Source organism: Neovison vison, chromosome 10 (genome assembly GCF_020171115.1).
Source record: "Neovison vison isolate M4711 chromosome 10, ASM_NN_V1, whole genome shotgun sequence".
Lineage (NCBI taxonomy): Eukaryota > Metazoa > Chordata > Mammalia > Carnivora > Mustelidae > Neogale > Neogale vison.
Window position 1 is genome coordinate 54,153,067 of NC_058100.1, and position 21,992 is coordinate 54,175,058.

Below are 21,992 nucleotides of genomic sequence, written 5' to 3' on the forward strand. Positions count from 1 at the left end.
ACTAGAAAAGACAATGAGGTACTCAGAGTTCTTTAGGGCATATGTTTGAAAACGCTCATCTCTCAGATCTGTGTAGAGGGTACGTGTTCTGTCCACATTCTGTACCTGCACCATTGTTGTGCTGAAAAATGAGGGGAGTCAGTGAAAGGGGAGTCACTCAGATCTTTCCCCACGGTGAACAGAAACTGTGCCCAAGCAGGCTGACTGAGCTGTGTATGCATCTTCAGAACCCCCGTCTCCTGGGTAGACCCCACACTTCCCTTCTTGCAATCTGATTCTGTAATGACTATCAGAGGAGAAACCCAGTTTTACGCTTGTCAAAAATAAGTTTGAACGTTTTATGGTGGTTGACAAACCTTTATCCTAAAACCCATGATTCAGTCTTTAAAACTTGTTTAGCGTTTATACCAAAGGTCACACTCCACAGGTGTATGCGTGGTGGGTGCACGGGGGTGAGGCCTGGAGGGCCTGGCACTGTGCCTACCGCTGAGGTGACACAGTGAGACAATACGGGATATCATCGAAAACACATCAATCATGGGTCACACTACCAGTGTTGTCAGGTGTTTGTTCTTGTAATATATTTTCAGGTGTTTTGTTTTTCTAATTTAATTCTCTCACCCTGTTGTCTGACTGTGAACTGCTAACAGTGTTAAACTTGATGTAAATATAAATGAGGCCCTTGAAAGGGGAATGCTGTCTGCCTGTTGTCTCACAAGGCTTGCCAACTTGTGTTTTATTTTAAATAAAGGTTGCAATATTTTATTGGCAAAGTGGCTTCTGATTGGAGTGTTTCTCCCACAGTTTTAACTGAGAGGGAATCTGTGCAGGATGTATCTTTCCCCACAGTGAAATAGAAGTCTGTAAGGTAAAGAAGCTGGTTTTAGCGATGGCCCTCTGGCACATTGTTTCAATTGTCCTCTGTGGGAGTGAATGCTCATTCTTCGATGGAGTACACCTTTTGGAAATGGCCAAAGGCATCACTGGAGCCCAACAGGTACATACGGTGGGCAATGTGTGTATGTGCATGTGGGTATCTAACATACGGTGACTGTGAAGGGAGACTTAATTCTCTGAGTCCATTCTGGGGACACTCCAAATAGATTCTGAAAAAGTCTAAGTGTGTGTGTTTTTAATTACTCTATCCAAGTGCCAATTGTGTTATTAGAAAGGTATTTTTAAATATTTATTTTTATTTTTTAGAAAGGTATTTTTTTTTTTTAAACTTTTTCATTTATTCATTTGACAGATCACAAGAGGCAGAGCAGCATTCCAAGACCCTGGGATCATGACCCAAGCTGAAGGTAGGCACTTACCCAACTGAGTCTCCCAGGCACCTTGTTTCTGAAAAAGTTTTGAGCCAAAGTAGCATTAATAAAGCACGTATTGAATGTCGGAACATTCTACTTTCGCTTGACTTGGTCATCACTTTTTTTTAAAAAACGTTCATTGCTTTTAGAAGTACCACTGTAATTAGGTCAGAGTAGGCTGTTTTCATGGGGCGCACATGTAAGGTTCGGTTGGAAGGGCTGTTCACCATCCCCTTGCACACCCGCTCGCTCTCCCCCTGCAGTCCTTTCCTCCTGCCCAGTTTTGGTTTAGTTGGGAAATCCTGTTTTAGAGTTTCTGGAGGAGAACGTTCCATTGTGATTTTCTTCCTCTTTTGTATTATTTGTAACATCCCACACAGCTGAGGAAATCTGTTGTAGGAACAAGTCACGGAAGCGTGGGAGCTGGAGGCAGACTGCCTGGGTTGAGCCCCTCCAGCCCACTAACTAGCTCTGAGACTTCGTGCACGATCTTTTACCTCTCAGAGCCTCGATTTCCTCGTCACCAGAGTCAGCGTTAACGATGACATGAAATGGCTATGAAGGGCTCAGCACAGGGCATGCGGGGCCCATGGTAGTTCCTCAAGTGTTGGCTACCAACAGCAGACCACTGGGGCTGTGCAGACTAGTGCCGGCCCCATCTTGGCTTGGAGTGTGGTGTCAGCTGACAGCAGTTTTATTAGATTGTCCTTTACTAGACACCAGAGCTGTGTGTCCTGAGCACTTTATAGTGTATGTGCTGCCGAAGCGAGCACTCCTGAGCACTTTTATACAGATGGATTCGTTTGATCCTCACAGAAGCTCTTTGAGGGAAGTGCAGGGACAGAGGTAGAAAGCAAGGTTCAGCTGCGGTCCGTGGCCTTCTGTGGTCTCACAGCGCTAAGCAGCTGAGCACCAGGGAAATATGGCACTTTTTGTGCCATATTTGGCACAAAAAATATGGCACCCAGGCCACTGTGCCTGCTGCCTGCCTTCGTCCCTCACGTGCAAGCAGGTCACACCTTCTGTATACGCCATCAGCTGTGATAAGCCAGTGCTAAAGGATGGCAGCGGGTGTGTGGCTCTGAGACTGCAAGATAGAAAGTTCTACCTTGTAAAGTGTCTACCATGGGGGCGCCTGGCTGGTGCAGTCGGTGAAGCATCTGCCTTAGGCTCGAGTCATGATCCCCAGGCTCCTGGATTTGTCCTTGGATCAGGTCTTGGGCCGGCTCCCTGCTCAACAGGGAACCTGCTTCTCCCTCTCTACCACCCCGACTCCTGCATCCTGTCTTGCAAAAAAATCTAAAAAGAATCATATTTACAGAGTGTGGAGCTGGGGTTGTAACAGGATCAGGTGGGCGGCATCTTCTTCCCAAAATAGTCTAGACTGAGACACCCAGCCAGCGGCTAACATTGCCCCCCCCATACCCAGCCCATGTTATTGTACAGTGAAGCCGAGCTTTTGTCCTGTGGTTAGTGAGAAGAAGTCCCTTCAATCACCTGTTTGCACACTGAGAAGGTGATGTGGCTCAGGCTGCAGGTACTCCCTGAGCTTGAGACAGTGTGTGAACGAGTGCAGTCAAGTGCTCAATGGGAGAGAGCCCGAAGCTTTGTTTTTCCAGGGCTAAACGGAAGAGGGTTGGGGAGGGCTTTAAGTAAAAGGCGATACTTGAGGTATGACAAAAGTAAGAGAAAGACCTGTGTGCGATTCCAGAAAAGCAAAAGAACGAAGAGCAGGGAAAAGACACAAGACACATCCCCTGTGTCTAGAAACACAATGTTCGCATTTATACATGGCCATTCTAACCTCAAAAATGAAGACTTTTTACGGCTGGGAGCCCGGGAGTGGCGTTTCCACGTACAGGAGCACGATGCTGTGAGAGGCTCTTCAGTCAGAGGCTGAAGTAATAGCTTGGCCGCTGCATGAGGTGACGGGAAGTGACCTGGCAGCGCTGGGGTCACCCCATCCGCCAGCATCCGCCGCCCACACTTGGAGTTTTGGTGAGTGAGCACGAGGACCAGGTCTCAGTAAGAAAGCAGGCCGAGGGTTTTAGAAAAATACAAACTTTAATCTTTACACGTGACACAGCCATGTCAAAGCGCCTTACTTAGATTTTTCTTTTAAATCTAAGAGAGCAAGTCTTAACCTCCAATGACATCATATATATTATACAAAATTATTCCTCTGTGTACTTTTCCTTTAGCCTGAGGCTCTCTCCTGATCTGCTCAGAGACAGAAGCTGCTCAGCTTCCCTCTTGGAACAACTGGAAAGCTAAGCCCCCAGCCTGCACACCTGAGGTGAGCCTGGCAGCTGCTAAGCAGAACTTGATTCTCCTTTCCCTGTCAGGGAGGACCCTGGGACCTCCAGCCTCAACACCCAAGTCCAGGCATCTGCAGGCAAGAGTGGAGATGCTAGCGAGGCCTTGGGACTCCGTCTGGCCTGTGGCCTTCTCCAACCACCTGGCCCACGTTTTGGAATGTGGCTCCTTAAGGCACCAAGTGATAAAAAGTGTTGGCTCTGTTTCTGATTTAAGGCCTTCCTTTTTACACATGTTTTGTGTGTCAGTGATGGCTGGAGGCCAGCCTACCCCTCCTGCCCTTCGAGTCCCAGACAGTGCCGTGACCCACCCTAGCGTCCCACTGGTGAAAGGCAGGCAGTTGCAGGAAGTCCTCCTCTAGCCCTCAAGGGAGGAAATAGCTAATTCTCTGAGAAATAGATTTGCAGCCCTGAGAAGAGAAGAGTTGTTCCTCCTTGGGGAGATACACCATCATCTTGGCAATTTGGTCCAGGGCTGCTTCTGTGTACGGGAGTCCCTGGCTCAAGAAAGCGTCTCGTGCGCACAGCCTCACGTGGCGGTACTCCAGTGGCAGGAAGGGGATGAAGAAGTCAATCAGATTTTCCTTGACAAGACAGCTGTGGCCAAAGCCAGTGTCTGAAATGGAGACCAGAGTTACATGGTGCCCACCCTGGGGCTGACCCCAGCTGGAGTTTTAAGGTGTCCGTCCCCAACCCTAAAGCTCATGTCAGGAACTACAGAGCCTCGTTTCCTTTGAGGGAAAGCGTGCCCCGCTAACTCCAAATCATTGCGTGCAGATTTATGGTTTTGTTTCACAGCAGAAAGCAGGAGGTAGCTAGAGGCGTGAACCACTGAGCTCACAGACACTCTTGCTCAAGAGCCACTGCCTGGGTTTCCAGGGCTGGGGCAACTACCATCAAAGCCTCCTCAGAAAAAGGAGTTTAGCTTTCTTAGACCGTCTCTTGTGAGGTGTTGTAAGGTATATCCTCTGGGCCTTGTCCCACTCAGGAGCCCACATCCTCGTCCAGAGCACCCCCCCCCCCAAGCCGTCCCCAGAGGCTGGGAGCTACTTACCTGTGGACTCTGCAATCTCAGCCTGGAGCTGGGGCGCCAGCTGGTCCAGCTTGATTTCTTCCCGGGTCCCTCCAGCCTGAAGCAGATTCAGGACAGCTGCATTGATGGTATTGCCTCCAAGGTTACTGAAAGAAATAAGAGCTTGTGAACACTTTTTATTCTTTTTCTATTTAGCTATACGGACCACTGAGGCTGTGCATTAGTGATTGGAAGAATGGAGGTCAAGGGGCTTCTCCTCATCCAGGAGATCTTGTCACAACCCAGAGTCACACAGAAGACACTGTCTCCCTGCCTCACTCCCTTTTGACACACACACATGCCACTCGGGCAGGGCGCGCAGAGATGGGATGATGTGGACTTTCCCTTGACCTCTGTAGGGAAGAGGAGGCTTGTGATTCCAGACGGAGTGGCAGGTGCTAAGGGAGGAGCACCTGAGGCCCAGGGCGATGACTTAAGAGGGAAGATGAGGCTTCTGAGTGCAAACAGACCGGTCAGTGATCTCCAGACCAGGCAGCGTGTGTGTCCCAGCCTGGATGACCAGAGGGCTTGTTGGCTTCGGGGCCGGAAGCAGCAGAGCCCCGAAGGCAGGTGGAGGCTACCGTCTGCCGCACACACAGAAGTCAGCTTATAAACCGAAGAGAACCACTGAAGGGGTATGTACATGGGAGTGCAGGGTGGTGGGTTACCTGATTTGCTTTACCTCCTAAGAAGGTCATTCGAGAGCCACAGAGGTTGGATTGAAGAGGCAGGGTATTGTTACAGAAAGCAAGGCGGGAGCTTTCTGCAGCAGTCCATGTATAGAGATAGAGAGACTGAAGAATTAGTTTAGGAGGCCCAACTGCCAGGCCCTTGTGACTGATGGATGTGAGAAGTGAGGGAAAGGAAGTCATCAAAACACACAAGCATCTGCCAGGAGCTGCCCGCTCTCCCCCAGCTGCTGACCAGTGGTGTGAATGTAGAAGAAGGGAATGGTAGGGACAGGCTAGGAAGGCCTAGCCAGGTCCTCTCCACACATGCTGCAAGGGGCCATGATTCCATCAACGGAGGCAAGAACTGTCCCCTGCCGAGGGGTTGCCCCACCCCGCATTCCCCATGGGCAAGGGGAGGTGGACACGGGTTGCCTGGAGGGCAGGCATCCAGGGAGAGGAGTGGGGGGGCACTTATCCAGTCCCCGGAACAGGGACTACCATGCTTGCTGCTCAGTAAACATTATTATTTTTTTTTTTTAAAGATTTTATGTATTTATTTGACAGAGAGAAATCACAAGTAGACGGAGAGGCAGGCAGAGAGAGAGAGGGAAGCAGGCTCCCTGCTGAGCAGAGAGCCCGATGCGGGACTCGATCCCAGGACCCTGAGATCATGACCTGAGCCGAAGGCAGCGGCTCAACCCACTGAGCCACCCAGGCGCCCTCGGTAAACATTATTTAATGAATTGTGGTGTCTGCACATTTGTCTACACCATTTCCATCTCTCTCCATTTCTCTTCTTGTTTTGTCCCACAGCCCATGTCTTCTTTTTCTTTGTAATGGACGGCTTTTATCTCAGCCAGACACTGGGCCCTCTCTCTCTTCACCTGCCCTAGTCTTCAGCTCCTCAGGGCTGTCCCTCTGGCCCCAGGATCGCTCTGTTAAAGAGCTGGGGCCTTCCCGGAGCACGTCTGTTCTCCACATCGTCCCAGGTCCGCAGCTGCTGAGGGGTCTGAAGGCCCCTCTGGAGCCCAGCCCTTCCCCTGGCTCTGGGCCAGGACAACAGGTCCTCCTCCCAGCCTTTAGTTCTAAAACTCCAAAGGAAGGGGACTTCAAAGGCCTCTCCACAACTCTCAAACCCCAACCCTAATTGCTAAGTGTTTCTTAAAGAGATGTAAACACTCTGTTACTAATCTCTCAGCCTCAGTGTCCTCATTTGTAAAATAAGAAAATTGGCCAATTTCAGATTGCCCCCTTATGTCACCTTAGGTTCATTGGTCAACAAATACACACTTCTACAGGACCTTTGATTCCATGAACAATTTATATTCATGTTTTTTTAATGGTTCAAAGTCCTTCCTCTTCTTTCCCTGACAACAGCCCGAAGAGACATCAATCACCCTTTCACTACACTGATTGACTGAGGACAGAGCTCTGATCTCCAGAGTTCCACAACCCTGTTCCAGAAACATCTTCTAGAATGGCAGGGACAGGTGAAAGTCCTCTGTGTTAGTGGAGGCCCTCAAGCCTGGCGCCCAGGACTCCCCTGCTCCGACTAACGCCGGGACAGGGGAGACTGCGATGCCCCTCGCACCCCACTGCAAGCAAGCAACACGGTTGGAGTTCTCTCGGGATTACACTGCTGGCCTTCACCAAATGTGACTTGTTCTCACCAACGGTTTGAATCAGCCCTGCTTTCCTTTCAAACACAAAAGAACTCAGCACATGGATGAGGCCACCGCAGGCATCAAATCCAGAGACTCAAATATGGTCTTCCCAACCCATCCCTAGGATACAGACAGTCCCCAACTTACGAATGTTCTACTTGACAAGGGTGCAAAAGCAGTAAGCATTCAGAAGAAATCTCACTCTGAACTTCGATCTTCTTCTGGGCTAGCGACACATGGTACGATCCTGGTTTGTGATGCCGGGCGGCAGCCGCGTGCTCAAGGGGGCTGGCCAGTGACATCTGCGCAACCACGCTGTTTCCGTCCTTGTGGCTTTCAGCCAGTTACATGAGACGACACTTGGTCAGAAGACAGGCTTTGTTTGTGTTGGAGGATTTTGCCCACCTGCAGGCTAATGTGTATGTGAGAGCGCACTTACAGTAGGCTCGGCCGAGCATAATGTCTGGTAGCTTAGGTGTGTTAAATACATTTTCAACTTACAGTGAGCTCACTGGGCCACAATCCCACTGCAAACTGAGGAAGGTGTGTACCTGGAAACCTTCAGGGTTTAAAAGTGCTGCTTTCTGGACACATGGGGGCAGGGGTGAGGCTGGTGTGGAGCAGCACAGTCAGCCTGGCCGGCCTGAGGACTCTGGGTCAGGTCCCAGGCCTGTCAAACTCCACTGACTCTCCTAGGCTGGGTCCAGGCCTGCCCTGAAGACACCAGAACTGGACACCATGTCCTCGTGGGCCTTGTCACAGGTGTGCGTCCTCCCCAGGGGGTTCCTCCTGGAGGGCTGGCACGGCCTCTCCATCCCTAGCAAGTGTAGGCGCCCCAGGGCGGCTTTTCCCCCAGCAGCTCTCTCCCCAAGCCCAGCCACCACCCAGCCTCATGGCTGTTCCCTGGTGACTGCCTGGCTTCGGATAGTGCACAGAGGCCGGTCACTGGGGGAAAGGGCAGGGCTAGAGGGGACTAGGGCACTGCCCGCAGGCCAATGACCAAAATAGTACAAAGGCAAATGTTTGCCCCAAGAGCACAAGTTCACCTGGGTCACATTAGGAAATGCTGGTCCTGGCAAGAGTGAGGGCTTTCCAAGCTGAGAACTGCCAGGAAGGGCAGCACCTTGGCATCACAGCTCAAGTCAGGGAAAGGTCAGATTCTCTCTCTGCTTTTCTTTTATAAATCACCTTTGGGGAGGGGGGGGTCCCTGGGGGGCTCAGTCAGTTAAACATCTGCCTTTGGCTCAGGTCATGGTCCCGGAGCTGGTGTTGGGCAACCTCCTCAGTAGGAAGCCTGCTTCTCCCTTTGTCCCTCAGCATGCTCGTGCTGTCTCTTCGTCTCTCTCAAATATTTAAAAAAATAAAAAATAAAAAAATCCCCTTGGGAGCACCGCCCCCCAGCATTGTACCCCTCCACAATGCACAGTTGAGTCCCATAAGCCTTAATCATAGAACAGGAAAGGCTTGCCATCACCACACTGAAATCCCAACAGGCCAAGTTTCAGCTGGTTTCGTCTTGTGGGTCCACAGTGACACAAGCCTCCACACCTGGCACCTTGACACGTTCCAGCTGGATGGAAATCCAGATTCCCTATTTCTACCTTCACAAGGTGCACACAAAACTGAATGAAAGCCCTAGCTGGCGTATGGGCCTGTGGAAGGTGAGAAGTAGGTTGAGGGGGAGGGAGCAATGGGTAACCCTTCCACTCTGAGTGCAAGAACTTGCTTGTGAAGCATTTCAGGCTGAGCCAACAGGAACCCAAACTTGATCTCTAACAGACGTTGGTCAGGACTATCCCAGTTGGAGCCGCCACAAAGATAGGATTGGACAAGCTGATTTCTCAAGTCCTTCTTTACAAAACCACTTCCAGAGCATACAGGCAAACAAAACAGGTAACATATAATGGCTAAGGGATGAGTCCTGCATGATCAGGGTGCATCTCAGCACAGGTGAAAGCATGAGCTTTTCATTCAACACATCATACCCTAAGCTTAGAGCCAGTGACTTCCTCTCATGATCAGAAAAGAAACAGACCTTCCAAGGCTGGAGAAAGAACAGGCCATTTTGGACTTCGTGGGATACCATCCTCCAACTGGGTCTACCTTGGGAATTTTCAAGGATAGTTTGTACTTAATTTTATTTTTATTTTAATTTAATTTAAAATTTTTTAAAGGATTTTTTTTAAAGATTTTTATTTATTTATTTGACAGGCAGAGATCACAAGTAGGCAGAGAGGCAGGCAGAGAGAGAGGGGGAAGCAGGCTCCATGCCAAGCAGAGAGCCCGATGTGGGCCTCAATCCCTGCACCCTGGGATCATGACCTGAGCCAAAGGCAGAGGCATTAACCCACTGAGCCATCCAGGTGCCCCTGTACTTAATTTTAAATAAATATGATGGTGGAGGAGTAGGAGACCTAAATTTCTTCATGTCCCAGGAATCCAGCTAGATAGTTGCAAGCCCTTCTGAACACTTACATCCTCAACAGGAGATGGAAGAGAAGAAGAGCAGCAATTCTAGGAAGAGAAAAGCGAACACTTTCTGGAAGGTAGGACATGTGGAGAAGTGAATCCGAGGTGATACATGGGAAGGTAGATCACGGTGGGGAGGGGCCAGCTCACAGCAAGCAGCAGAGCAGCAGAGCAGCAGAGCACAAAATCGGAACTTTTAGAAGTTGGCTCCACTGAAGGATGTTGCTCCAGAGGCTAAGTGGGGAGTGGAGCCCTCTTAGGGACAGTGTGGTCTCAGGACCTGTGGGGTCATTAAAACACCAGGGGTGTTCAAGTGTGACAGAGCTCCCAGGTATAGGAGCAGAGAAGCTGGCTGCTGAGACGGAGCCTAGGAGTGAGCTCTCAGCTCAGGGTTACCATCAACCATGATCCGAGGCACAGTCAACAAGTAGCAGCAGATCTAGGGAGACTCACCTTCCTCCTCCAGGAGGAGCAGCGCAGCAAGAATCTGCTATGGATGGGTCAACCAGGAAATTGAAGAATTTAAAAAAATTCATGGAAACAAATGAAAATGAAAACAGCTGTTCAAAATCTTTGGGATGCAGCAAAAGCAGTCCTAAGAGGAAAGTATATAGCAATACAAGCCTTTCTCAAGAAACAAATATACAAGCTAACTCTACACCTAAGGAAGCTGTAGAAAGAACAGCAAATAAAGCCTCAACCCAACCAAAGAAGAGATATAATAAAGATCAAGCAGAAGTCAATGAAATGGAAACCAAAAGAAGAGTAGAACAGATCAATAAAACTAGGAGCTGGTTCTTTGAAAGAATTAATAAGATTGATAACCCCCTGGCCAGACTTACCAAAAAGAAAAGAGAAAGGACCCAAATTAATAAAATCATGAGTGAAAGAGGAGATATCACAACCAACACAAAGAAATACAAATAATTATAAGAACATATTATAAGCAACTATACACCAGCAAATTTGACAACCAGGAAGAAATGGATGCATTCCTAGAGATGTATAAACTATCAAAACTGAACCAGGAAGAAATAGAAAACCTGAACAGACCCATAATGAGCAAGGAAATTGAAGCAGTAATCAAAAATCTCCCAACAAAAGCCTTGGGCCAGAAGGCTTCCGAGGGGAATTCTACCAAACATTTAAAGAAAAATTCATACCTATTCTCCTGAAACTGTTACAAAAATTGGAAATGGAAGGAAAACTTCCAAACTCATTTTATGAGGCCAGCATGACTTGATCCCAAAGCCAGACAAAGACCTCATCAAAAAGGGGAATTACAGATCAATAACCCTGATGAACATGGATGCAAAAATTCTCACCAAATACTAGCCGAGAGGATCCAACAGTACATTAAAAGGATTACTCACCATGACCAAATGGGATTTATTCCTGGACTGCAAGGTTGGTTTGACATCCACAATCAATCAATGTGATACAATACATTAATAAAAGAAAGAACAAGAACTGTATGATACTCTCAATAGATGCTGAAAAAGCATTTGACAAAGTACAGCATCCTTTCTTGATCAAAACTCTTCACAATGTAGGGACAGAGGGTACATATCTCAGTATCATAAAAGCCATCTATGAAAAAGCCACAGTGAATATCATTCTCAGTGGGGAAAAACTGAGAGCTTTCCCCCTGTAGTCAGGAACACGGCAGGGTTGTCCACTAGTACCACTGCTATTCCACATAGTACTAGAAGTCCTAGCCTCAGCAATCAGACAACAAAAAGAAAAGGCATCTGAATTGGCAAAGAAGTCTAACTCTCACTCTTCGCAGATGATACGATACTTGATGTGGAAAACCTAAAAGACTCCACTCTAAAACTGCTAGAACTCCTACAGGAATTAAGTGTCAGGATATAAAACCAATGCACAGAAATCAGCTGCATTTCTATACACCAACAAGACAGTAGAGAAATGAAACAGCTGATCCCATTTACAGTCGCATCCAAAGCCATAAGCTACCTAGGAATAAATTTAACCAAAAAGACAAAGAATCTGTACTCAGAAAACTTAAATACTCATGAAAGAAATTGAGGAAGACACAAAGAAATGGAAAAACATTCCATGCTCATGGATTAGAATAAGAAATACTGTGCAAAAGTCTATGCTACCTAAAGTAATCTACACATTTAATGCAATCCCTATCAAAATACCATGAATTTTTTTTCAAAGAAATGGAATAACTAATCCTAAAATTAATATGGAACCAGAAAAGATCCCGGATAGCCAGAGGAATGTTGAAAAAGAAAACCAAAGTTGGTGGCATCACAATTCCAGACTTCAATTACAAAGCTGTCATCATCAAGACAGTATGATACTGGCAAAAAACAGACACACAGATCAATGGAACAGAACAGAGAGCTCAGAAATGGACCCTCAACTCTATGGTCAACTAATCTTCAATAAAGCAGGAAAGAATGTCCAATGGAAAAAAGAGAGTCTCTTCAACAAATTGTGTTGTGAAGAATGGACAGACACATGCAGACACTGGATCATTTCCTTACATCACACACAAAAACAGACTCAAAATGGATGAAAGACCTCAATTTGAGACAGGAATCCATCAAAATCAAAATCCATCAAAATCAGAATCCATCAAAATCAAAATCCTTGAGGAAAACACAGGCAGCAACCTCTTCGACCTCAGCTGCAGCAACTTCTTCCTCGAAATAGCACTAAGGCAAGGGAAATAAGGGCAAAAATGAACTACTGGGACTTCATCAAAATCAAAAGTTTTTGTTCAGCAAAGGAAACAGTCAACTAAACCAAAAGACAACCAACAGAATGGGAGAAGATATTTGCAAATGACATGTCAGATAAAAGGCTAGTATCCAAAATCTATAAAGAACTTATCAAATTCAACACCCAAAGAACAAATAATACAATCAAGAAATGGGTAGGGGCCCCCGGTGGCTCACTGGGTTAAGCCTCTGCCTTCAGCTCAGGTCACAGGGCCCTCGGACTGAGCCCCACATTGGGCTTTCTGCTCAGTGGGAAGCCTGCTTCCTTCCCTCTCTCTGCCTGCCTCTCTTGTCTACTTATGATCTCTGTGTGTCAAATAAATAAATAAAATCTTAAAAAAAAAAAAAAAAGAAATGGGTCGAAGACATGAACAGACATTTCTGCAAAGAAGACATCCAAATGGCTAACAGACCCGCGGAAAAGCGTGCCACATCACTCAGCATCAGGGAAATATAAATCAAAACCACAATGAGATACCACTTCACACCAGTCAGAATGGCTAAAATGAACAAGTCAGGGAATGAGAGATGCTGGTGAGGATGTGGAGAAAGGGGAACCCTCCTACACTGTTGGTGGGAATGCAAGTGGGGCAACCACTCTGGAAAACAGTATGGGGGTTCCTCAAAAAGTTGAAAATAGAGCTTCCCTACGACCCAGCAATTGCAGTATTGGGCATTTACCCTAGAGATACAAATGTAATGATCCAAAGGGGCACCTGCAACCCAGTGTTTTTGGCAGCAATGTCCACAATTGCCAAACTATGGAAAGAGCCCAGATGTCCATTGACAGATGAATGGATAAAGAAGATGTGGTATGTACACACACACACACAGACACACACACAGAGACACACACACACGCACACAGAGGAATACTGTGCAGCCATCAAAAACCTGAAATCTTGCCATTTGCAATGACATGGATGGAACTAGAGGGTATTATGCTAAGCGAAGTAAGTCAATCAGAAAAGGACAATTATATGATCTCACTGATATGAGGAATTTGAGAAACAAGACAGAGGATCATAGGGGAAGGAAGGGAAAAATGAAACAAGACGAAACCAGACAGGGAGACAAACCATGAGAGACTCTTAATTTTTTTCAAAAAATGTGTTGGTTTGAAAACTTAATGCCCTTTTAAGAAGGGACTCACAGTATGAGAGTTATATTCCAAACTATATTACAAAACCACAATAATCAACACAGTATGGTACTGGCATAAAAAGACACATACATCTTTTGTGTCTTGGAACAAAATAGCCCAGAAATAAACCCATGCACATATGATCAATTAGTTTATGGCATAGGAGCCAAGACTAGACAATGGGGAAAGGACAGTCTCTTCAATACATGGTGTCGGGAAAACTGAACAGCAACATTCCAAATAATCAAACTGGACCACTACCTCACACCGTACACAAAAATTAACTACAAGTGGATTAGTCTTAAATGTGAGACCTGAAACCGTAAAAGTCTTAGAAGAAAACAGGCAGTAAGCTGTCTGGCATCAGTCTTGGCAATGATTGCTTGGATGGGACACCAAAAGCAAAAAAAAGCAAGTGGGACCACATCCTAAAAAGTCTGCATAGCAAAGGAAACCAACAAAATGAAAAGGCAACCTACTGAATGGGAGAAAATATTTGCAAATCATGTATCTGATAAGGGTTAATATCCAAAAAATATAAAGAGCTCGTACAACTCAGTAACAAAAAATAATCTGATTAGAAATGGGTAGAGGATCCGATTAGACGTTTTTCCAAAGGAGGCATACAGATGGCCAACAGGTAGATGAAAAAGCACTGAACAGCAGTGTCATCAGGAAAATGCAAATCAAAACCACAATAAGATACCACCTCACATGAGTGAGAACGGCTACAACCAAAAGACTGGAAGTACCAAATGTTACTGAGGATGTGGAGGAAAGGGAACCCTTGTGCCCTGGGGTGGGAACGTAACTTGGTGCAGCCACTGTGGGAAATACTATGGAGGTTCCTCAGAGAGCAAAAGGTAAAATCACCCTATCTATGATCTAGCAGTTCCACTTCTGGGGATTTATCCAAAGATAATGAAAATACTCAAAAAGATAATATACATGTCTCCATGTTCTTGACAGCACTGTTTACATTAGCCAAAATACAGGAACAACCTCAGTGCCCACTGATGGATGACGAAAATGTGCTACACACACACACACACAGAAGTATTATTTATAAAATTCCATAAAACTTGATGAAATCTTGCCATTTGCAACAACCCTGACAGCAGCATGTGAGATGAAGTAAGTCAGAGAAAGACAAATTCTGTACGATTCCACTCATATGCGGACTCTTGGTGACAAGAACAGCAGCCAACCAAGCTCCCAGATACCGAGAACAGACGGCTGGTTGCCAGAGGCAGTGGCGGTGAGGAACGAGTAAGGCTGGGGGCTCAGAGCACAGCGTGGCTACCGTGGGTCACACCGCATGGAAGACCTGAAAGCTGCCGAGGGAGCAGATCACAGCACTCATCTCAGGACAAAAGTTGTGTACTTATGTATGATGACGGTGTTAACCAGACTTACTACAATCATTGCACAATACACGTATATACAACTAGTGAATCATGTTGCACACCTGACACTATGCTGTCAATTACAGGTCAATAAAAAAGACCCCAAATCCCCAAAATGCCCTTCTAGGAGGGGAGGCCTGGCGTGTGAGCTGTCTCTCCCTGAAGAGGCTCTAGGGAGTCCGAGGAGAGCCTCACAACCCTAAGATAGCCATGGGGGACGAGGGTGGGGAGGAGAGATGAGGGACAGCTGCTCTTCCTCATCACCCGTGCCAGTAGTGGTGGGAGAGGGGTGGGAGGCAGAGTCTTTCCAGGTGCCTCAGTGGTGGAATCAGGGCAGGACCCGGGAGACTATGGCCCCCCACCATTGCTACCACCCAAGCAGCGAGGCTTCTGTTTCCTCTGCTGGAGTGTGTGTTGGTTTCCCTTGTGGAGAAGGGTCTGCGGCCCAGGGGAGCACGGAAGCCTCCCCTCCCCCCATCAGCTGACTCCCAAGCTTGGCCCAAGCAGCACCTGGACTAAGTCCTCCCTCCCCTCCTCCAGCCCTCCTGACTACTGTTCCTCAGACCTTACCTGAGAAAAAGAAAGACGGTCTTCGGGGACTCGACCCTGTGGTTCTTGGGGGTCTGGTGTGCCAGGTGTGGCCCAAGGGCCTCTAGCAGTCCCGGATGTAGCTTTTCAGCCTCATCGAAGATGAACAGGGTCTGGTGGCAGCGCTCCTGTGTTTCCTTGATCTCACTTGTTAGCTTCTCCTGCACGGGGAATACAGGGAGCTGCCGGGAGCTGGGGAGCAGGGGGAGGCCCAAACTCATCCTCCAGCCCTAAGGCCACGCTTTGGCATCTGCAATGCGCATCTGCAATGCACCAAGGGCTCCCACCAGCTGCCAATCCACACTTCTGGGGGTGGGGCTAGCGCCCACACCTCTGATGAACTTCCCAGGTGCACCCTGAGCTCTGTGGAGAGGAGGAGGGCTGGCCTGGCCTTGGAAACAGGCCCCAGCCTGCAACCTGCTTCATGTGTTCCACGGTGAGGTCCCATCCCAGAAGGAATCAGTCAGCTTCACTTGGGGTAGGAGTCAGGCTCTAATACTGGGGAGACAGGCACAGCAGGTTCACGTGCCCAGAGGTGGCCAAGTCCCCCTTCTTGAACTCCTGGGAGCAGGTGCTCACTAGTACCCAGGCTAGACTGAGACCTCAGGGGAGAAACCTGGGTGGGACCTGTCTGGGACTCAGCCAACTGGCCCTTGGGGTACCCCACCCCTAGCCCGAGAGTCGAAAGCCCTCTGCAGTCTTCACCAGGAGAATAGGGCCAGTGTCCACAACAGGTGGGTCTGTCAGCAGAGGCCCCCTCCATCCACCTCTGGCCTTCCCAGATTCTGACCTCAGACCCGTCTCCCTAATGTATGTGTGTGTGTGTGTGTGTGTGTGTGTGTAAGCGTCACAGCAGTTCTGCCACAAAGCCGGTTTGTTCTTTCTGCGAAGCCCTGGCAGACCAGCCACCAGCCACCAGACCTTAGGACACTTCACCTCTGCCCTCCAACACTGCACTGAAGCGGCAGCTGACTCAGCCAACTCTATCCTCGGAAACTTACGTAACCTTCCCAGGTTAACACACTGCAAAGAGCAGAACTGAAAGCCAAAGACAGATGTCATGCAGCAATGACATGACATTTTGTTCATCATCTGGCTTATCTGAAATACTACTTGTCTAAATGGAAGAAACCCACAAGAGCAGAGCGGCAAGGACAATTTTTGTCCCACGACTTGTTGGCGATTTGGGAAGATATGGAAAATCTTATATGATATGCCTCCTTAAAAAGGGGGGGGGTGGGCAGGATATGGGCACCTGGGTGGCTCAGTCTGTGAAGCATCTGACTCTCCATTTCAGCTCATGTCATGATCTCAGGGTTGTGAGATCGAGCCCTGTGATGGGCTCCATGCTGGGCGTGGACCCGACTTCAGATTCTCCCTCTCCCCTCCCTGTGCCCCATCCTCCCAAAAAAGCAGGATCTGCAACTTTCTGTCCAATGTTAATCACAATGACATAAAACTTGAAGGAAGCACAACAAAATGTGAACTGTGCTTGTGTCTGTGTGTGGAGATTCTGATCAAGTTTTTGCTTTTCTCTGTTCCACATTTCCTGCAAAATTCCCACTACTTCAAGAACAGACAGCCAACATTGGATCCTCTGTTTAAGCTCGGTGTGCAGGTGATAAGGAGACAGAGCTCAAGATGCACGATGTTTGAGTATCAGTCTTTCCTCCACATGCTCAGGGCCTGATCTCTGTGGAATGGTGTCACCGGGGCCACCAACCCCCATAGCCAGGCTTCTCTGAGGCCACCTCCTTGCAGGGAAGGGCTGATTTCAGGCCTTCCATCCCATCCCAGAAGCCTGCTGCTCAGGTTGTCAGAGCCTCGTTCCCGTCCCACCGGCCCAGGCCCCCAGTCCTGCCCGGCCTCACCTTGTACAGGTCCATGTACTTCGGGTGAGGAAAGTGTAGGGTGGCGATGAACGTCTTGACGCAGTCGCTCCTCAGCCCATCCCGGTACAGGTTCTCTGCCAGCAGCCGCGCCACAAAGTTCTTGCCTGTGCCGGACCAGCCGTGGAACGACAGGGCCAGGGCCTTTCCTGGCTGGGGCAGCTCTAAGTAGCCCTTCACCGTGGTCAGGACCAGCTCCCGAGCCAGATGCTGGCCGTGCAGTCGCACACTTAGGTCCGATTCCAGGCCTGGGAGGGGGAAAGAGGCAGCCATGGTGAGGTCGCACAGATGTGGTCCCCCCTAGGCTCAGTGACAGCAGGGAGACTGAGCCCCTCTGAACATCTCTGAGGGGGTGCTGTGGGGATTATCTGGCCTCAGAATAAGAAACCACTGGACAGACCTTGCAGCCCAAAGGGATTCAAGGGCCATTTTCGAAGAGTTTGAGAAATCAAAATTGAATGTAGAGAGAGAAGGGAATCACCCTGAAGGTCCTGAAGACACCCCAGAACGGTTGACAGAGGGCGGCTGGGTGGCTCAGTCGGTTAAGCATCTGCCTTCAGCTCTGGTCATAATCTCAGGGTTCTGGGACCAAGCCCCCTAGGGGTTCCTTGCTCAAAGGGAAGTCTGCTTCTCCCTCTGCCCCTCTCCCCACTTGTGCGTGCACCTGCATGAGCACGAGAGGTCTTTCTAATACATAAATTAAAAATCTTAAAAAAAAAAAAAAAAAAAAGGAATGGTTGGCAGAGTTCTGCCTGGAGGAGGAAGTCCATTCCCATGCCCAAGAAATTGCTCCCACCCAGAGATTTTGAGAACCCCTAAGTGCTTTATGGAGACAACCTCACGTGAATAAATTCAGTTCAGCAAACACTTATTGAAGGTGGCTAGTGTGTTCAAAGTCCTCTGTGAGGCCTGCCTTCCTTCCAGCCACGAGATCACAGGGTATGGAGAGGGGTTCTGGGAGTCCCAGCAGAGACAGGGAGGCCAGACTGTCAGCTGTGGGCAGGACGATGAAGGGTGCCTTCACCCCAGCCATTCCCCCTGGACTGCCTCTCCTCCCCAAAGATCCCCAGCCCCTCAGGGCCATGCAAGGTGCTACCTGTGAAGTTGTTGGAGATCCTGCAGTCCCCACTGTTGCAGCAGGCCTGGAAGCTGCAGTACCACGAGGTCAGGATGTCCAGGTACTGCTGGCCCAACAGGGGAAGGCTCCAGCCTGGAAAAGAAGGAGCTGTGAGACAAGGACAGAGCCCAGGGTCATGGGGAAGGTAGACACGGTCTCCCTGCAACCAAGCAGAGAGGTTCTTCTTGTCCTTGGTCCTCCTTCCAGAGCTGCTCCTCCCTGCTCTTCCATGGGCCTGGCTCGTGCCTGGCCAGGGAATGAGCTGGAGGGGGCACCCCCAGCGTGGAGGAAGTCGATGTCCTTGTTATGAATACAGCTCTGGCAAAGGTTTGATCGGTTCAACACAGAACGCCTTTGCCAGAAATGTAAGAAAGCCAGAGCTGCCCACAAGGAGTTCGTGCCGGTCTAGCAGGGAGACCAACAGCAGCTGGTGATGCTCATTCTGCCTACTTGCTGTGAATTCCAAAGCGATGTGATTACAGCCAACCCCAAGGGTCTCTCAATTCTTTTGTCAAATGTCAATTTGAACATACCCAGCACTAGCAAAACCACAACGAAACAAAGCCCAACCACTGGGACTTCGAAATCTTTTTGATTTCAATGAAAAATGTTCACAGTACCATTGTAGGACTATCATTAGAATAGCATTAGGGACCTGGAATTTTCGACCCAGACTGCAAGGAGCCTCAGAGAGCATCTGGTCCATAACAGTAATGTGACAGATAACACCGGCGCAGAATTTGTCACTGACTAGCGGGAACCAGAACGCAGGTGCGGGGCTCTCAGCAGCAGAAGAGAGAAGGTACCGGGGTCGTGTGCAGCCCGGGACTCTTCTGAAAGCCCAGAAGGCGGCGGGAAAGAGCAGCTCGATGGTGGACTGGGAGACTCAAGGAAGTGTGAGCTGTCTGGAGGGGTCAAGGACGGGCGCCGAGGGCAGGGCAGCCACCCAACCAGTCCCCTCGGCAGCCCCGGGGCCCGTCCGGGTGCATCCAGGGGAAGGAGATGACCTTGTTACGGATACAGGCCGGGGATGCGGCCCGGTCCCCAGAGGCGCCCCTGCCCGCAGCCCGGGCCGAGGCCAGGCGGGGCGGAAGAGCGGGTAGCCAGGGCGCCTACCTGATGGACGCGGCCCGACGGCCGGGACATTGGCGCCCGGCTTCCCCGGCCGGAGCACGTCCCCCCCGCCGCCCTCAAATCCCCAGTCCCCGAGCCGCGGCCGGAGGACCCCGGGCGGCCGCTCTTACCCAGGAGCCCCGCGCCAGCCTCCTCGGCGCGCTCACAGTCCTCGGGCCACACGCGGCAGCGCAGGAGCGCCCAGTACCGTCGGGAGAGCGCCGCGGCCGTCCTCAGCCGCTCGCGCAGGCCGCGGAGGGGCTCCTGGGCCCCGTCCGGCGGGCTCGCGTCGTCGCCTGGTTCCGGCGCGCCCGGGCGCGGCAGGAGCAGCAGCAGCAGCAGCAGCGGCAGGCGGAGGCGCAGGCACAGGCGAGGCATGGCTCTCCCGCCGCCGCTCTCGGTGGTGCGGGGGCGGCGGGCGGGCGCGGCGGGGGAATGGGCGCCGCCGCGGGAACCCAGGTCCAGGCCGGCGGCCCGAGCGCACCGCGGGGCCGCCCGCAGGCACCGCCCACCGCCGGGGCTTGCTTCCGGCCGCGCGTTTCTCTGGGGAGCCGGAGGAGGGGCGGCCACCCGGAGAGTCCCCTCGGCAGCCCCGGGGCCCCGCGGAGGCCGGCCCGGTAAGGGCCCCCGTCTAGGCCTCGCCCCGGCGGCGGATGAGCCCCGGGCCGGCTCGCAGCGTGTCGCCGGGAGCCGGAGCCGCGGCGGCGGGGTGGAGAGAGGCCCTGGGGAGGCGGGGCGCTCTTCCGCCCGGGAAGTGAAACCGCTGCAGGCAGCAGCAGGTCTCCACAGCTGGGAGTCCGCCCGCGGAGAGCGGAGGCCTGAGGGCGCCAGGCTGGAGATGCTCGGCTTCTGGAAAGCCCCGTCAGGGGCACTCCACTGAGGGAAGTTCGGCGACACTGTGTGCGCTCTCTTAGCTACGCTGGCAACTTTCAAGTGCTTGTGACCTCGAGCCGCTCCTCAGATGGCACCGGCAGGACTTGAGGGCGCCTTTCCTCCGGGACTTCGTCTCCACAGCAGGAGCCTGCCACCTGCTTGTCGGATTTCAGAAGACCTTAAAGCATTTTTCAGAATCACCCGAGTGACGGAAGCCACTGGCCTCGCGGGGCTCTCTTGTCCTTGGAACAAGGTGCTGTCTAGAGGTCGTGGGAGTCGACGCAGGAACGGCACAGGCTCGGTGGCTTTGAGGTTGGGTTCTGCAGGCAGGAGGGTGAACCCCGACGCCAGGCCTCACGATGTCCGTCTCTCAGATCACTCAGCAAACCGTGTGCTCTTTCCTCAACAGCTCCCCACATCTGCCCTCTCAGAGCAGCTGCAGAAGTCCCCCGAGCACCCGTTAAGACCCCACCACAGTTACACTGCGGCTCACTGTAGGTCTCCGCCACTCAGAGTGATGGCAACACTGAGCCCAAACCTCCCACAGAGCAGCTTCCCCAGCCCTGCTCCATGTGCAGACGAGCCCGGGAAACCTGGCACGGACCCTTGACAAGGAACACACCTTTATGCTTATCCCGAAATTGAAGACATGACCTCAGTCAGTGAATGAGCCTGAATGCCAACCCAGTAGGGCCTCTACCATTTCCTATGTGTGATCCTGGGTATTATCTGCCCTAGGCCTGATGCCCCACCTAGAAAATGGCATAATAAAACAGTCACTTGACTGGGGGCCATGAGCTCATTCAGTTTACAAGTGAATTTATGGTGATAAAATTACTCATAATAACACTGGTTTCTTTTAAAAACCCAAGTTTTGGGACTGTGAAAATAACACTCTTACTGTTAACTTTCATGTAGGACTAACTGCTAATTTCTGAAGTGTTCTGATTTGAATTTAGCATTTAGTGGCAAATAAAGTAGGCAGCTGGAAAGTTCTTAATTTCAAGAGGACATTTTTTCCCTAAGAGTAAAAGTAAACGTGTTTGGGTTTTTTTCCCACCTTTGTTAGTTCCACACAGAAACAACGGATCCAAACACCAGTTTTTAGACAAACCTCAGATTTCAATAAAACATTTCATTCTCAGGGCTCAGAGGCAGTTGGTTCCAAGTCTAGGAACGAGATCTCATGGATGATAGAGACATCTAGAGGCTGTTGTGAAAACTACAGGCCGCCATGATTCCTTAGCAGGCAAACCCCTCTCCAGTCTACTGAAGTGTGGTCAGGAGCTTGTTAGAAAGGCAGAATCTCAGGCCTCAAACCCACTCAATCAAAATCTGCATTTTAACAAAGGCTAAGAGAAAAACGGGCACACAAACCTATACTGAGGTCATCAACATGGCACCAAGCTTTGCCACGAACCTCTTCTCAACCCGGCTGGAGGCAGACCGAACTTTCTCTGCCCTGAAAACAATCTCTGAGTAAAAATCAAGCCTTTATCTCCAATTACACTTGACATGTAAAAAGAAAATTCTGAAAACATAAAATCAATGTTTCACAGCTCATCTATACACTGGTGGCTCCTTTAATGTTTATACTAAGGAGCA

The 21,992-nt window shown here is 50.1% G+C and overlaps 1 protein-coding gene across 1 annotated transcript; it reads right to left on the reverse strand.

Annotated features, from left to right (window-relative positions):
- Positions 1-3,355: 3,355 nt before the first annotated feature.
- Positions 3,356-20,464, reverse strand: TOR3A (torsin family 3 member A). The gene is made up of 6 exons (XM_044267332.1): positions 19,646-20,464; positions 18,381-18,494; positions 17,267-17,532; positions 15,378-15,556; positions 4,680-4,804; positions 3,356-4,241 (listed from the first exon to the last, which is right to left on the reverse strand). Exons 1-6 carry the CDS (start codon positions 19,890-19,892, stop codon positions 3,991-3,993), a joined length of 1,182 nt encoding a protein of 393 aa, XP_044123267.1. The 5' UTR covers positions 19,893-20,464; the 3' UTR covers positions 3,356-3,990.
- Positions 20,465-21,992: the final 1,528 nt, after the last annotated feature.